General features: G+C 39.5%; 1 protein-coding gene across 2 annotated transcripts in view; it reads left to right on the top strand.

Annotated features, from left to right (window-relative positions):
- The window catches only part of LOC140694438 (serine/threonine-protein kinase Nek7-like), a 71,525-nt gene that overhangs the window by 29,708 nt on the left and 23,728 nt on the right, over positions 1-18,089 (top strand). For both annotated transcript variants that reach the window (XM_072957689.1, XM_072957688.1), the window contains 2 exons: positions 10,125-10,233; positions 11,134-11,241. In XM_072957689.1, coding sequence (XP_072813790.1) covers positions 10,125-10,233; positions 11,134-11,241 — 217 coding nt within the window. The remainder of the gene's footprint in view (positions 1-10,124; positions 10,234-11,133; positions 11,242-18,089) is intronic.

Raw genomic sequence — 18,089 nt, 5'->3', positions numbered from 1 at the left:
AACAAGAGCTTTGTTTATTTTAATTTGTCAATAGAAATATTGCTAAAATACTTTAAAATCTTCATAGCCCATTTTGCTAAAATACGGTTTATTCACTGAACTATTTATAAATTCCTATATTTATAATGGCCCATTAGAAAGTCAATTTGAGAGAGGTAGAAGAAAATACAAGTGCATGTATTTAGCACTATATTTTTTAAAAGCTATATTTTACTGAAATACCAGTAAAACAAAATATAACCCAATGCAATAAATCTCTTAAGGGGAAACTTAGAGGTTTGTTATCTGCCAAAAAATTGTCATACCACACCACACTGGCTAAGAGGGAAGTGAATATTATTCTTACAAATCTTTCATAGTGAAATATGCAATATAAATAATTTAAATGGGTATCTATTTTGTGCCAAGAGTTTGGCACAATTTCAAATAATTAGTTAAGTGCCCCCCCCCATTTTATCGAGATGTAATTGGGATACATCACTGTATAAGTTTAAGGGGTGCAGCATAATGATTTGCCTTACATGTAATATATTGTGAAATGAATATTGAAGCAAGTTTAGTTCGCATCCATCATCTCATATAAAATATACAAAAATAAACCTACAATAAAAAGAAAATGCAAAAAAAGAAAAAAAGTCTTTTTTTCCCTTGTGGTGAGGACTTTGAGGATTTAGTCCCTTAACAGCTCTCCACTGTATCGTACGGCAGTGTTGACTGTAGCCTTCATGCTGTACGTTGCATCTCTAGTACTTACTTACCTTTTTTGTTTATTTGTTTTTTGGGGGGAGGAAACTAGGTTTATTTATGTATTTTTCATTTTATTTTATTAATTTTTTTTAAAGTGGAAGTACTGAGGTTTGAACCCAGGACCTTAGCCAGAGCATGCTAAGCACAAACTCTACCACTGAGCTATACCCTCCCCCACTATTTATCTTACTGCTGAAAGTTTGTACCTTTTGACCACTGTCCTCCAGTTCCTCCTGCCTCCTTCCCTCTTCCTCTGATAGCTACAAATTGAATCTCTTTTTGTGTATTTGTGTATTTTAGATTCCACATGTAAGGGACACCATACAATATTTCTCTCTCTCTGACTTATTTCACTTTGCATAATGCCCTCAAGTCCATCCATATTTTTGCAAATGGCAGAATTTTCTCATTTTTATGGCTGAATAATATTCCACTGTATATATGCCACAACTTCTTTATCCATTCATTCATCAGTGGACACTTAGTTTGCTTCCATATCTTGGCTGTTGTAAATAATGCTGCAGTGAAGGTTGGGGGCAGATATGTTTTTGAGTTAGTGTTTTTGTTTCCTTTGAATAGATACCCAGAAGTGGAATTGCTAGATCATATGGTAGTCCTATTTTTAATTTTTGAGGGTCCTCTGTACTCTTTTCCATGGTGGCTGCACCAGTATACAGTCTCACCAGTGGTGCAGAAGTGTTCCTTTTCTCCATATCCTTGCCACCATTTATCTCTTGACTTTTTTTTTTAATGACCATTCTAACAGGCATGAAGTGATATCTCAGTGTATGCTTGATTTGCATTTCCCTAATGGCTAATGATGTTGAGCATCTTTTCACGTACCTGTAGGCTATTCATATATCTTCTTTGGAAAAATGTCTCTCAGGTCTTTTGCCTACTGGTTAATTGGATTATTTGTGGGTTTTTGCTGTTGAGTTATATGAGTTCTTTGTATATTTTGGATATTAACCCCTCATCAGCTATTTTGTTTGCAAATATTTTTTTCCATTCTGTAAGTTGTCTTTTCACTTTGTTGATGTTTCTTTTGCTGTGCAGAAGCTCTTTATTTGATGTAGTCCTACTTGTGTATTTTTTTTATTTCGTTGCTTATGCTTTAGGTGTCATATCCAAAAAAGTCATTGCCAAGACCCATGTCAGGTTGCTTTGTTCCTGTGTTTTCTCTAGGATTTTCATGGTTGCTGGCCTCACACTTAAATCTTTAATTCATTTCAACTTAACTTTTGTGAGTGATGTAAAATAAGGGTCTAATTTTATTCTTTTACATGTGGATGTCCAATTTTCCCAGCACCAATTATTGAAGAGACTGAATTTTTGAATTCTCCCTTGAGTATTCTTGGCTCCCTTGTCAAATATTAGTTGACTGTAAGTGCTGGGGTTTAATTCTGAGCTCTTGATTCTGTTCCATTGATCTGTGTGTCTGTTTTTATGCCAGTACTGTTCTGTTTTGATTACTGTAGCTTTGTAGTATAGTTTGAAATCAGGCCATATCATGCCTCCTGCTTTGTCCTTCTTTCTCAGGATTGCTTTGGCTATTTGGGGTCTTTTGTGGCTCTATATAAATTTTAAAATTTCTGTAAAATTCTTTAAAAAATGCCATTGTGATCATAATAGGGATTGTGTTGAATCTATAGATACCTTTTGGTAGTACTGGTATTTTAATAATATTAATTTTTCCGATCATGAACATGGGATTCTTTTCCATTTATTTGTGTCTTCTTTTATTAGTTTCATTAATATCTAGTAGTTTTCTGAGTAGAGATTTTTCATCTCCTTGGTTAAGTTTACTCCTAAGTACTTTATTGTTTTTGATGTTACTGTAAATGAAATTGTTTTTATTTTATTATTATTCTTTATTTCTTTTGCAGATAATTCATTATTACTCAGTAGTATAGAAATGCTGCTGATTTTTGTATGTTAATTTTATATTCTGCAGCTCTGCTGAATTTCTTGATTAGAACTAACAGTTTTTAGGGGGGTGTTGAGGATTTTGTATGTATAAAATCATGTCAGCTTCACACAGAGACAATTTTGCTTCTTCCTACCCAGTTCTGATGCCTTTTATTTGTTTATTTTCTTGCCTGATTGCTGGGGAAGGTTCTCCCCATGCTGTGGTATCAGGGGTGGGGAGCATGGGCATCCTTGTCTTGTTCCTGAGCTAGGCTGTCTCCTCCTGCTGTCTCTTCCTACTAATATTTTGAGATGTAGGACTGTTTTCTTGGATTGTCAGCTTTGCATTTTCTACATCGTTACCACCTGTGAGTCTTTCCTTTTAAACTTGGTAGGCGCCTTAAGAGTCTTTTGTAGAGACATAGTGTTAATTTTTTACATTGACTTTTACTGTGTTTAGACATGCACTTTGTGTTAGTTTTTGCCAATTACCACAAACTTAGCAGCTTAAAACAACAAAAATTTAGTATTTCACAATTTTGGAGGGTGAGTGACTTCACATAGTGGTTAGTGAGTTCTCGGCTCAGGGTCTCAGAATTGATCTTATCCGAGGTTTGGGGTTTTCTTTCCTGTTCACTGACTGTTGGGAGAATTCAGCTCCTTGTGGTTGTGTGACTGAAGTCCCTGCTCTCCTGCTTGCCAAGGGGTGCCGACCCCTGGTCCTCGAGCCTGCCTGCTCTTCCTGCCACGTGGCCTCTCCACGGCCTGGCAGTTTGCTCCCTCGGGGCCCCAGGAGAGTCTCCGGCTTTGAATCTCTCTGACTTCGACGGGTTTACCCGACTAGGTCACGTCTACCCAAGACAATTTCCTGCTTTCCAAAAGCAGCCTGTTTAGAACCTCAACTGCATCTGTAAATCCTTCCTGCCACACAGAAAACATAACGTGGGGCTGCTAGTTCATCATAAGCGCACCCAGCTCACACTCAAGGTTGGGGGCGGTTCCCAGAACCAGAGAATTTCGAGGGGTGAGATGTGTCGTAGAATTCTGCTTACCACAGACTTTGATAAGCTAGCTAAAGTATCAACAGTGTTTTGGAGATAATTATTATCTTCAAATATCGTAACTTGTAGATCTTGTTCACCTTCGTGGTGTGGTTGTTTTTCACATTTGCAGACATGTTTTTATTTGTACTTACCCAAATTTAGAGGCTGTACTGGAAATAAAATCGCTTTGAAATGTCTTTTACAGTCTTGACCTTTGGATCCTTAAAGCAGTAAAATCTTCCCAGCAGTGCCATCTGTCTCTGCTCACCCTGATTTACAGTTATTGGGAGATGTGCACGTTCCGTCTCAGCACAAAGTGTGCAGCCCAAGCCGGGCAGCGGTGAGACCTGCCCGTAATGCCAGATGCGGTCTGTTTCCTGCCGAACTGAGCCTCTTGTATAAGATTGTTGTCTGCCGTGTACTGTATATGACTTTAGAGTCATTCAGAAGTCTTAAGGTTACAAGTGAGTGTCTGTATCTGAAAAACCACACAGAATTGCACCTGTGGACGTAGGCTGCTGCACAAGCGTGCACACCTCTGTGCATGCACGTAGGTTTCTGTCTCTGTGACATGTGTGTGCAGGTGTGTCATACAGCAGCGTTTTTATAGAAGCAGTGTTACTGATAAAATACCACTTGGGTTTTCTTTCACACCTAAGAAGTCTGGTAGCAGTATTTCACTTTATTAAAGTCCCTAAGTAGTGTCAAACTTAGAGTGTCAAAAATGATGTCCCATCGTGACCAGTATGGAGCTCCGTGAGCATAATGAAACAGTGATGGGTAAGCTTGGAACTGTGTTTACCTGGGAAAAGTTAAAACATAACTTTCAAGGAACTTTCTGCTCCTTTTATTTGAAGTTTAATATGGACTGAAAGCTGCCTTTTGAAACCCATTTACCACCCCAACCTGCAGGTCTGTGGACAGTCGAGTAGGGAGAAGAGGTCCAGCCCCCGCCCCATTATTTTTCATTCAGATTTCTACCGGGAGACTTTGTTTTCCTTGTTCATTAAGGATATTGAAATATCTTTCCAGCTGTCTCACTGCTGTCTGGTTTAACATAACCAGAAAGAGTTCATTGAAGAGGCAGTGCTTCCGTTTATCTTCGTGACCGTCTGTGTCTTCCGGAAGGCTGGCGCTCTGCTTTGCTGTCTCACCCCCCCACCCCCCCGTCTCTAGTGCGCTGATGCAGCAGAGAAGACATCGCCAGTATTTGCAAGGATTTTCCCTTCAGTTTTAGGAACATGGAGGCTCCCCTTAAGAATTATCCGCATGGCAGCAACACAGGCACCATTCCCTGTAGTAGTTATGGTGCATTCTTATGTTTTTCACTGATTTTCAGAAAAATCCTAAGTCTCCTTGATATTGATGTACCAACTCTCAGAGGACAGCTTTTGGGGTGGGGGAGAACATTGTGACGTTGTAGGAGCTTATTATTCTTGTTTGTTGAATAACTTTCTCTTTTTTCCCCCGGGGTTTAATTGCTCAGAAAAATAATCTTTATCTGTTTCATATTTTATACCATAAAATAAAGTAAAATTTCCACTCCCATTATTAGCCATGTGATTTTGCTTTGTGGAATGAATAAATTATGTTGATATTCTATTAAATTATTATCTAGAAACAGCTGAGTACTCTCAGCAGATTTTTCAAGCATTATAGGGAAGGAAGACTAGTAGCTCTTGCATGGGAAATATTTTATCAAAGGGGATAAAATGAGACTCAGGTGATAAGTATTTTTAGTGAGCTCCTGGCCGCCAGGCCCATTCTACTCACATCTCCTAAAGCACTTTAAGGTGCCTAAATGCAAATTAGCATTACAGGACCAAGTCCTACTTGAGGCGTAACTATTTTATGCGTTTATGTAATTCCCCAAATTGTCTGCAGCAAGTGCTTGTACGGTTTAGTCTGTTGAGACCTGCTTATACCTTCACAGGGAAAGTGTTTCCAGAGAAAGATCTATGTATAATAAAAATCACACTTAGAACTGTCAAGTTACACTTTTAGAAGCATTCTATCTTTTCCATCACCCAATCTCTGTAAATTTAATTCTTTGAAATAACCATTGCAAAATATAGTCTTATGAAGGTACATTGTGATCACAGAAATGTTTGGCAACACAACATCCTTTCTGATGACGAACGTCACGAAGCACTCTGACAACCTGTCATCTCCTGTGGCGACTGGATATAGTATTAACTGGACCTGTGGGGATCTTTGAGATACTGTTAGTTTTTTCCCTTGTTTCTGTTAACTGGAGATTTAAAGACAGGACATGCCAGTAAAATTTATTATTTTTAAGTGTGAAAAATAGTGCCCATCAGACATAATTACAAATAACTGAGATGGTGGCACCATAGTGGTGGGGACCACACAGATCACCCCCAAACTCTGCTCAGTATAGTGAGGACACCGAGGCCCAGCAAGATTAAGTGATTTGTTCAAGGTCACACAGCCATGCCTGTCAAGCCTCACCAGCAGGTCTGCTATTAAAAGGTGACTGTGGATTATGTGTGTGGCACATTAAGCACTTGCCAGCACTCCCGAGCAGGAAGTGTTTCCTCGTGTTGAACATGAACGACTCCCTCTGGTCAGACGTCTGGAAGGGATGGAGCAGCTGGTGCCTGCAGCTCCGGTTCTCCTTGCCTTCGTCATTTCTCATTATTTAATTACCATTTCTCCTAATCTTCTTCAGAGATGACTTGTCTGCCAGGATTGTATTTGTTGTTGTTTTTCTGGTTCTGTTTTTAACTACAGCAGCACACTTCCAAAGGATGCTTGGTATATGGTTCCCAGGACCAGCTACATAATTGTGGGTCCCCTTGTGAACAAATGGTGAAGGATTTCTAAATGGCAGAACAGAGCATCACACCAAGTCACTCCTGCGTGACTGTCCAGGCTGCACGCCCATGAAGCCGGCCCGGTGGTTCTGGATGTTTTGTCTGAAACTTTCTTCTTTAAAGATTAACATATCAAACTGTGGGCTTAAATGTTTTGATACACTATGGAGATTAATTTTTTAATCAAACAAGAAGATAATTTTCTTTTTTGTGTGCTCATATATGTGTATATATTTATTGAGGTATAGTCAATTTACAATGTTGTGTCAATTTCTGATGTACAGCGTAATGCTTCAGTCATAGAAAAATAACAGATGACACCACTTACATGTGAAATCTAAAAAAAAAGGACAAACTTATTTACAAAACAGAATTTCCTGTTCTCTTTGTGGCTGAGTTTATGCTAGTTAGTATCACTGACACTTTTCCCGAGATTTCTGGAGGAGGAATGCCAGAATCGCAAAACATAGAAACGAGAAATGTGTGTTCTGCGTGGAGTAGAGGTGTCTAGATTCAGGCACCAGGCGACCCAGCTGAGTCCAAAAACTGGTACTTGATAATCAGTATCCACCATGTAATTCGGTTTGGGCGTTTAATTTGTAGGAGGATGTTTGACAATTAAAAAAAAAGTGATGTGACTATTTTCCAAAAATCTTTGAATGGAAGCAGCTTGCATCAGCTAGCCTCTTCTATATTAATACACACGACTTCAGTGACCCTGCACGTGTGCTTTACCAGATATGCTGAATTTCACAAGTGAGGATAAGCTATAATCTGATGTTTGTATATACATTTTATATGTACATCGACTAGCTTTTTGTTATGTCTATTTTGTGATGTGAATAATGTTCAGTTTTTTTTTGAATAATGTTGATGGAGGTAGAAAATATGTTTCTAAAATAAACAACACTTGAAGCTTTGCATGGAAAAAAGATGAACCTACTTTAAAAGAAGACTAAATAAAAATTCTGTCCAAGTGGTCAGGTATTCCTCAGTGCTGATTTCTGCATTTTCATGACTTTTTAGATATTTTATTTTCAGATGTAAAAAGTTTAATTTCTATTTTATAATATATAGTAAAAATGCCATATCCCATGTTTTTTCACATAAGTCTTTTATACCAACCTTTAAAAAATTATTGCTTTATTAGAAACTTATCACATGACAAGTAAATGTATATTTTTTATTTCTATATGTTCGCATTAGATTTTTTTTTTCTGACTCTAGACCTGAATATGTGGGGCTGTCTTTTTTTTTCAGAGAAAAATAGGATTTTTGCAGTGTCACTTGACTAGATAATTAACTTTTAAAAGATGTGTATATATTAGAATAAGTTAAGAGAAAGTTGTTCTTTTTTTTTAATACTGTGGCATTATGAAATTTCCTCCTTTGTAGTGCTAACATACATTTTATCAGTAGTAAAAAGAATTCAAATTTTCACTGCCTTTTTCCTGTTCATTCTCTTTTTAAGAGATGGTCAACAGTGCCACCATCAGAACAGACAGACTTGTCTCATCATAAGCATTGGTTTTCTCAAAAAAGCCTCCACTCAAGGATGGTTGGAAAACAGCGTATGTTTAAACAGACACATAAAAAATATTGGGAGCTATCAATGACATAATGAAACTGCTTTTGATCAAATCAAATTCATAAAATCATTCTTCAAAAACGTGTTACTAATTTGGATACTTACATTTTGCCAAGTGTTCTGTCTAGGTAGCCTTGTATTGATACAGTTTATTGTTACCATCTTTAATTTGTTGATAGAAACAATCTGAGAGAAGAATATGAAGACATGAAAACAATCAGGCCATCTTGGCCTGTTCACGACTTCCATTTTGAGGCAGTTTTTTCATTCTGCCCTTTCCTTTATATATGATTTATTTTTTAATGATGGGACTTTAAACTGTGAAGTTAATTATAATTATGATGATTTCAGAATCTATATTAAAGCATAAAATTTTTCTTTCATGGTCTGATACTTACATGATATGGTGTATTTATTTTTAACTGGAAAGCAACCTGGTCCCCATCTTGTGTTGACATCAAACAGTCTTCTGATATGCTAATCCAGCGTCAGGGAGAGACAGGCTTGATTTGGACTCATTCCAAGTCTGAGAGAAAATTATGTGTAAGAGCTGATTTTGCAGCTCTGCCCCCACAGAAAGAAAACTGATGCCGACACAGCCTGCAATTAACAAGACTTAATATTGAAACATGATATGGGAGGTTTCCACCATTTCAGTAATAGCCCTGATTTGCTTTTTAATTACCTGGTCACCTTATTGTTACTTGGTTTTTGCTACTAATATAATAGCCATTGAAATTGCCAGTAAATTCATTTCTATAGTGTGTGTTACAGTAAAGATTAACCAAAAGTTACTCATCTTTCCTTAAAGCTTTGTCCTTTGATGTGTTGAGCGCATGTGAGACAGCAGATCTGATCCTTTGCTGGGGATGAAGGAGGGGCGGCAGCAGGCTGCCCCTTTCTGTTTCCCTTTCAGCTGCCTTCACCTGCTCACGAGGGTGGAAACTGAGCCTGTTGTTTTGCTGAAATGGCTGAAGTACCGTATTCAGTAATCCAGAAATCAAATTAGTAAAACTTCCAAAAATGCAGATAAAACACATTAAAGCACATCTTTAAATGTTGATATATGTCTGTCTGTCTGTCTATCTATCTATCAATAATAAAGTTAAAATTATCTGATACAGTACTTCATTTTGGTTATTTAGAAATTTTGCCAAGTAGGAAACCAGTTACATTTTTATTTTTGAAAAATGATTTTTACGTAAAGAATCATTATAGATCTCATGAAGCCAAGAGCGTTGCTCTTGAATGAGCGTATTACTGGTGTCCCCTTCCAGCCAGTGCCCTGTAGGAGAGCAGGCCTGAATACAGCCCTTTGGTTTTGCAGTTTATTTTAGGTCTCGCCCTTTTGTACGAGGTATCTCCCCTTTGTACAAGGTGCCACCCCTCTCCAGTGCAGCCTTTCTGTGCTCTGCTTTTTGCACCGGTCTTCCTGTGACGTTTTTCTTCCATGAAGTTTAGTTTCATTCATTCAAGGCAAAGTTTGACTTGTAATATGCAGTGAATATTCATGAAAATTTTTCACATAAATCCCTTTTATTTGTTTAATTTTTAATAAATTAAGTGATATTTCATATCACCAGGGTTCAGCATTTAAAAGGAATTCACAGTGAAGCCTTTTGTCAAGAGAAGAACTGTCTTGCAATGAAAATAATTATCTTCAGATCTAGACTTTTTCATTCTGGCTTTTCTTACAATAAAATTTGACCTCCTACTTTTAGGATAAGAAATTATTTTACATGGATGTTAATTGTTTTGAAATAGGTGGACATCACAGAGATGTAGTGATATGACCTGTGCTAACTTGAGATATGCTGGGAGAAATTTAAGCATTATGTCAGGTAAAAATCTTAGAATCATTTCAATGTGGAAATTCATGTTTTTAAGATGAGGGCAGGTAGATAAAAGTAGGTGTTTTTCTGATTTAAGGCTTTTGCACATCAGAATCTAGTGTGAAGGTATTTTAGGTTTTTTAAATCTTATTTTTAATTTATCGAACAGCATTTTAAGAAACAAAAGAGGCTAATTCCTGAAAGAACCGTTTGGAAGTACTTTGTCCAGCTCTGCAGTGCGCCGGAGCACATGCATTCTCGGCGGGTCATGCACCGAGGTGAGTCAGTAAGCCACGGGCCACTTAGCGCGGTTCTAAACAACACACGTTACCAGGCCGTCTGAGAGTAAATGCCTTCCAGTCACTGCATATTACTGTGCTTTCCTAAGTAATGTATTTCCAAATTGTAATTTTACTAGAATGATAAGCTTTTAAGTGAAGCCCTGCTTGGTTTTAAATAAGAATGAGAATTAGTTATTTTTCTGTTTGACTTTTTTTTTTTTACTGACTATGTTAGTAAAGGAAAAAAAATAGATGCAGGAAGCAGTTGAATATACATAAGGAAGAGGTTTTCTTTTTTTATGAACAGCATACATTATAGCTACTTAGATTTTTAATTATCAGCATTCACTCTTAATATATTCTTGAGTATTAGTCAAATGGTAGGGCAAAATGTATGAAGGTTACATCATGAAGGAGTTGATCCGTTGATTTTTAGGGTGTGAAAAACTTCAGCTTAAATTTATTTAAGCAATTAAAATTTCTAAGGTCATCTAAGTAAATAATAACATAATTTTGGTAAGTAAATAATAATGAAGTTAAGATTTTCTATTTTATGTAAACATATCAATAAATCACTAATTAGTAAGATAGCTTATTTAAAATTGATATAAGAAAGGCACAGATTTATTTTATACTTTGAATTTCACAGAAGTGTATTTGAAAGTGGAAAGCAAGGTGCATTTTAAATCCTGCATTGATGGATGGTTTTCTGTCAGAGGACTGAGAACTCAGAAGTATTAGGATATATGAAAATTTCTCAAAATAATTGGTTCAAAATTCAAACTGACTTCCATTTTTAAGATATGTTTTAAATTCTGTGATGAAAAGTGGTTTTTAAACCCTTGAATATTTCACCTAAACTGACATCATCTTTCACCTGATCCCATTTATTCACAGATATAAAACCAGCTAATGTGTTCATTACAGCCACTGGGGTGGTCAAACTTGGAGATCTTGGGCTTGGCCGGTTTTTTAGCTCCAAAACCACAGCTGCACATTCTTTAGGTAAGAGACACAATATAATTTCATTCAGTTACCTACCCCCCTCCCCTCCCCCGTGGTTAAAAATATAGGGGATGTACCAATTATATACCTGCTCTTATATTCTAATAAAACTGTTATCATCAGGTCCTGAGCTGAAACCTATCCGGTGTAATGCGTCCCTTCACCTGACAGTTGGATCTTCTGTTCATTTGACCTCAGGCAGGCACTTAGCAAGAGAAAATGCTAATGAGCAGATTGAGGTTTTAGCTATTGCCATGGATCTGTCCTTTTTTTTTTCCTTTTTTACATTTAGTAATATTAAGATTATATGAAGAATAAACCGTATCTTGAATTAAAACTGACCATTTAAACATACTGTAGCAGTTTGTGAATGTAAATGTAACATACGTAGCTGTGGTGACTGCGGAGGAGGAACCTGCAGGTGATCGGTGGCTAATGAGGAGTGTATTTTCCCAAATTACAAAGTAGAAGATACTTGTGCTTGATTCATTCTAGAGCTGGTGCTGTCCCGGCATCCTTTATGCCAAAAACAGAACTGAATGCAGCTGTTCCAACATTATATTAATGGAAAGAAAGTTGTCCAGTTTAGAAACAACAGAAATTACTAGGAAGAAATAATTTTTTAAATTTAATCACTTATAGCCAGTGATAGAGCTTCCTTAAAACTCTTCAAACCATATTTTCTCCTTGTAAATATAAGACAGACAAAATGGTAACAGCCAAAATAAAATAAGAGTTAAGCTAAAAGTAAGTTGGCTTTAATTTAATGGTGCCCTATTTTTGGTGTTATAATTTAACTGAAAACAGTTCATTTGAGGGGTAAAATTATTGTTTTTAAATGCAAAATAAAAAAAAATTTGAATGGCCTGATAAGGAATAAGTAAGTTGCACTAAATAACAAAATAGTAGAACAAGCATCTGAATGAATTGACTAGATATTTTTAAAGATTTTATAGCTTTATTACTAAGGTTCTGTGTGGCCTTAAACCTGTCATTTAATTCTAAATATGTCTAGAACAGTAAGTAGGCACCTAATCAAGAAATCAGTGTTTACTGAATGACAAAATAGTGGATCCTAGGTTAAGGAGTGGTGGAAAGATAGTACTTCACCTTTTACACTGAGTTTTAAATTTTGTCAAGTACGTTTAAGAAAATATAATTTCAAATGATAACCAAGTAATACTGTTTTTATTTCTTCTTTCACTTTACATTTATTCTTACAGAGCGTTACAGTTTTTTCTGGATAAAATTTGGTATGAAATGCCTTAAGAAATGCATAAATTTGCAGAGCACTTTAGTAAAGTTTTAATGTTTGGAAGGTCCACCTCTTACAGTGCAAATAGGAGAGGGTTTCTGTGGGGAAAACCGTAGACTGTTCCAAGCCAGTGCCATTCATCATTAGGAGAGATAACACGTTTCACTTTGTTACTCACCCGAACGGAATGTCCTCACAGCACCTGTCATGAGTCTGCTTAGAAATGCTAGGTTACACATACACGCGTGCGCACAGGCACAGCTGCATGAAGCAGGCTCCTGCACACGCATATGTGTGGGTCACAGGTGCTGTGCAGACTGTCGCTCTGAGTGTACCGGGTCCCCTGACCCTAAGGATCCAGCATATTGTGTGGAACCCAGACTTGAACAGTTTTGGAAATTGACTTCTTCAGCTCGCCTGCCACTGCCTCTTATGAAAGTTCTCAACGGGGTTTACAAATGTATACCCACCCCCAGATTGAGGTGCTGTGGTAGCCCAAATTATGTGCTGTAGATTTAATAATTCATTAAGAATTTATAATGTCAGTGTTAATCTGAATCAATTCACTGAGGGTCTTGTAGTTATATACACATAACACACACACACACACACACACACACACACACACACACACACACACGAGTAAATGGGGATGCTGTGATGGCAGGACATCCTGAGACAAACCTGTGGTACAGCCAGCGAGGATGTGGCAGCAAGACTGTTTCTCTGATGAGTGAATCAATAGGAAAATAATTTCTTTCACAAGCGTTTTTGTTTTCCATATTATTTTGAGAAAAATGTGCTTACATAAGAAAACTTCTCTTAATCGTGCCTGTCTTCTCTGCAAAGTAAAGATTTTGATGATTTGAGACTGACGTTCACTAAACAAAGTACATTGAACATCAGGAATTAAAGTCTGAAGTGTAGCCAACCAAGGCTGTCTGAACCCAGTAAAAATGCTATGTAGAAGGATCAGGAAAAGATCTTTGCTAACAAAGAATATGTGTAAAATAAACAGATGGAAATCCTGACATAGACTTACACTTGTTGACAACTTGACCCTAATTTTTACTTTTAGAGAATTGTTACTCTCTTGTGTTACTGATGTATATTTTTTAGTTTTAAGAGCAAATTTAGAATATTGGCTTAAGCAATAAGGATATACGCTACAACACAGGGAAAGTTAGCCATTATTGTGTAATAATATTAAATGAAATATAATCAATACAAATATTGAATCACTTTGCTATACACCTGAAACTAATATAAATCAACTATACTTCAATTTAAAAAAATAAAAGATTGTTTTCAAGAGTTGGTTCCAAAAGTGCTTGAAAATGTGGCCACCTGTACACATTTATTTTGCTCACAGAAAATATGATAAACCATATGTTTTATTGCATGTTGATGTTTTTGTGATTTCGCTGTAGATAAAATCCATAGAGCATGATTATTCACAGTGTAGCCCTAAATATTAGTGAAACTACAAATAAGTGAGGCCACTAATAGTTCATAAAGGAGAATTCGAGTAAGTTGACTTTAAATGAAGTCTGTCCTGGAGCCAAATTTCATTTACTTTTGTAAAGGAAATTTTTTCAGGAATTTAATTCAAAAAGGCAAAAATACCTCGGATTGTTAAAATATCTTGTATTTATGCATTTATACTTTGTTTATTCCAAAATACATTTTTTGTTCAAAAATCGGAGATTTTTCCACTTACTTCCACTTACTTTGATTCACTTGATCATCAGTAAGAAGCACATGCTTCCAGAATTTTTCATATTTAACATTCCTCAAGAGATTGGCAAGTCTTTGAATTTTTCAGTTGTCTGTTCAGTTTGTATCTCTTACTCGTATCATTTGATTCCATGATAACATGTCAGCATGGAATAAAATCTCCAGCTCTGTCGCATTTTCTGTAGCTAATAAAGTTGTATAGGTGGTTGTATTTCCAATCAGTTTTCAGAACCAGTGTTACACTTAAAAGTATGTTAACACAGGATGATAGTAAGTCTTTGAATTCAGGGTTAAAGTTACATGTGCTAAACCTGATGTTGCGGGATGTTCCAGCCATGTTCACTTCTGATGCTGCGGGATGAGCTCGGTGCAGAGGCCTTTGGTGTCTCTTCCGTCCCTGCCGCACACTTGGCCTCCCAGCCTCTCTGGCAGCTCTTCTGTCCTCCTTGGTAATCCATAACTGCTTCATGTTTCCACTAGGAAACTACCCTCCCTGGTTTCTAATATCCTCTTTTTTAATCAGTTCTGTTTATTCCCAGCAGACTTTCCTTCCTAAAAGCATTATCTGATTTTATTACTTGCTCCAAATCTTTGATGGTTCCCTGTTGCCTAAAGGCTGTCATGCAAAGCCCTGGCTCAGCATCCAGGGTCCTCTTGGCACCAGTGTCCTCTGACCCACTCTGGTCCTTGACGACACACTCCCACCTCGTTGTGTGCCTCCATGGTTTGCCTTTTCCTTTCTGGAACGTGAGACAGAAGACTGTCTGGAGAGAAGGGGGGTGCTTGGATTTTATGCCCATTCTTCTGGAGGACCTTGATCAAGCCATTTACTGACTTTTCTAAGGTTCAGTTTCCACGTTTCTAAAAATAGAAATGTGAGTAATCGCCATCCTAAGTTGTCCGTTAACCTCTAACCGGTCCCGAACCGGATAATAAAACGCTGTGAAGGTGCTTTCTGAACACTGCAGCGTGCTGTGTAAATGTTAGATTGCTTGTGTTTACATGACAGTGGAGGGGGTTGGGGGAGATACAGAGAAAGAAAAGGGAAGAGGAGAGGGAGTTCGTGTGCGATTTTATTTATTCTGTTAAAATACCTGAGTTGATTCATTCAAAACAATAGTTTTAGTGCCTTTGTAGCGCAGGTGCTGCTCCGAGGACCAGGAGTGTGGCTGAGTGGGACAGGCCTCGTCCTCGTGGGTCTCGCCGTCTGCGGGGAGGGAGTGGGTAGTGAAAAACAAACACAGAAGTAGGGTGACTTGCGGGAAGTATGCTCGAAAGGGTGTGTGGACGACGCCCCTGTGACGAGGTGGTGTCTGAACGAAGATTGGCAGGATGCGAAAGGACGGGGGAACACTCCCGGCACCAGCAGCAGTTTGTACCGCGGGCGGCTGCGGGATGAGCTCGTGCAGGAGGTGTGAAGGGGCGGGGGAGGGCGCGCCCCGCCCAGGGTGGGAGGAGCTCACCCTGGCTCCGGGTGCTGGGGCCGGCTGTGCGGGGTTGTCATGACGACGGGTCTGCGCGCTGAAGGCAGAGCCAGCCTCTGTCGCCCTGGGGGGTCTTCACGCCCAGCGTTGTCTGCTCTCCTCCGGTGCTGCTCAGTCCTGGGACTTTCCTCTTCTGCTCTTAAACGGCCTTTAGGGCGTGCTGCGTGGAACTGAGCCCAGTTGCTCATCAGCCACAGAGTTTATCCCTGTCTGAGATCTGGGATCTAGGCGGTTCCTTGGTGTTTGTCCCTCCCCTCTTGTTTTCTACAAGCACTTGTGTTAATCAGGTCCTCCTTCAGTGCGTTTGTGCTGATTTGGTCGCAGGCGCGGCTGGGAGGCTGACTGTAGGATAATGCGGATCCCTGTGATTTGCGCTATTCCCTTGCATATTGTTTGTCAACCTTATAAATGTAGCAGATATTAGAAAATGTGTTATATGTAGATATCTATGTCTTTAAAATTTATGATGAAGGTGAATCTCCCTTGAATCAAGCTTTTTGACAGTCAAGATAAGTGGCTCTCAGGTTTCTTGACTGGACCCACAGGAGTGTCGCCGTGTGAGACCGAAGCAGAAGCCCCGTGTGACGGTGTCCCTGTTACAGCTGCAGTGCTTTCTCATACTGCCTGTTCTGTCCTGTTTCCCGTTACTAAAAATAATGTTATTCTCAATCCACTAAATTGATTTCACAACTCATTAATGGGTTATAACCTGCAGTTTGGAAGATGTTAGTCTGTGTTTACAGTCCTTTCATGCCGTTCCACTTACCTGAAGACAGATTTCCCTGTTTTCAGACACCCTCCTAACTTGCTCTCTGGCCAGTACCGCTGGTCAGACGCAAGCCTGGCACGTGGGATTCCAACCCTAGAATTCCTGATCCGTGTCCTAGTTTTAATGCTTCATCTTTCGCCTTACAACTCACTGTCTTGGATGTGCTATGTAGCTTGCTTGTTACGCTTAGCACTGGGTCTGTCTCCCTCAGCCGTGTGTCAGCTGCGTGAGGACAGGGATCTTCATGTTTTCGGTTCCCCGAAGTGTCCCAGATGCCTAGGGGAGGGTGTTGCACGTCGTAGATGCTCAATGCCTACTGATTAAATGAACGGCCTTAGAGACAGGCTCCCCCCACCCCCGAGAATGGAGCCAGCCAGCTACGTCAGCGAGTATGGGTTAGGTCATGCGGCGGGAAGAGGCAGCGGCAGCACCCCCTTGCTCAGCGCTGACGCACGGTGTCTCCCTGCTGACCCGGAGCCAGCTGTGGTCCTCACGTGGGTCCAGGGTGGCTGCCCCCGTCCAGGTGGTCGCTGGCACTTCAGCAGCGTCAGCCTGTGCGATCTGTACGTCTGCATGCATTCTTGTGAGCTCCCGCGGGGGAGAGATCGTGGAGAATCACTTTCGGGCTCTTGGTGAAACCTTTCCGGCCAGTGTAACACAGATGACTCCCTTCACGTTTTCTTGGCCAAAACAAGTCTTGTGGCCAGGCCCATCTTACGGGGTGGAGAGAGTAACCCTCCCACAGGTCTAGGAAGGGGAGAACCAGAAAGGGTGAGTGTGAGCCTTGTCCATGGCCGTGCGATAAAGGGAAAGTGCCCATTAGTTCTTCTTTCTCTGCTTGTTTATCTTTGTGACATATTTGTAGCTGTTGCACCTGAAGGGTAATTGTGCCCCTTGATGGCACCTTGTGGGACCTCGTGGTGGTGAAGGAAGAGAGGGCCGTATATAGCTCAGGGAATGTCTGTCATTCTAAGTCAGGAAAAGCTGAGCAGAGATTATTTTGAAATCCAGAAAGACTCATGAGGTGCTGCAGAGCACCGGTCCCTGGTGGTCTCCTCTCGATCGGTGGTCTGTCACTCTCCCTCCTGGGTGTGCTCACGATGGGGACCTTGTTGTAAACAGTTTAAAACTTTTATAGTAAAAATTACTGCTTACAAACGTAGAGCACCGGCGATGGGCTTAGTGCCATGTAGCACCTGAACTGTGTTCTGTTCTGTGTCTGAGTCTTGCAGGTGGTTACAGTTTCCCAGTTCAGAGTCCTTATCAGAGAACAACGAGAGCTCGTTTAAACTACAAAAGACCATCACCAATTTATTCTACTTACGGTAAAAGTACCAGTCCCCCCCCACAAAAAAAACCCTCAAAGAGTGCACCACATCCCTTGCCAGAACTGCCAGTGAGCTCTCAGCGTGGAGCCTGCTGCGAGCCATCCCCCAGCGCCTGGCTCCGCCCGTGGGCTCCCACGTTCTGCTCTCCGTGTGATGCGTGAATCATCAGCACATTTGTACCGGTTTCCTATTGCTGCCCTAGCAAGTTCCCACAAATGTGGTGGCTTAGAAGAACAGAATCTATTATTTCAGTCGTGCTGTGGGTCACAATCCCA

This window comes from Vicugna pacos, unplaced genomic scaffold, assembly GCF_048564905.1.
Source record: "Vicugna pacos unplaced genomic scaffold, VicPac4 scaffold_21, whole genome shotgun sequence".
NCBI lineage: Eukaryota > Metazoa > Chordata > Mammalia > Artiodactyla > Camelidae > Vicugna > Vicugna pacos.
This window is presented reverse-complemented; position numbering and strand designations above follow the sequence as displayed.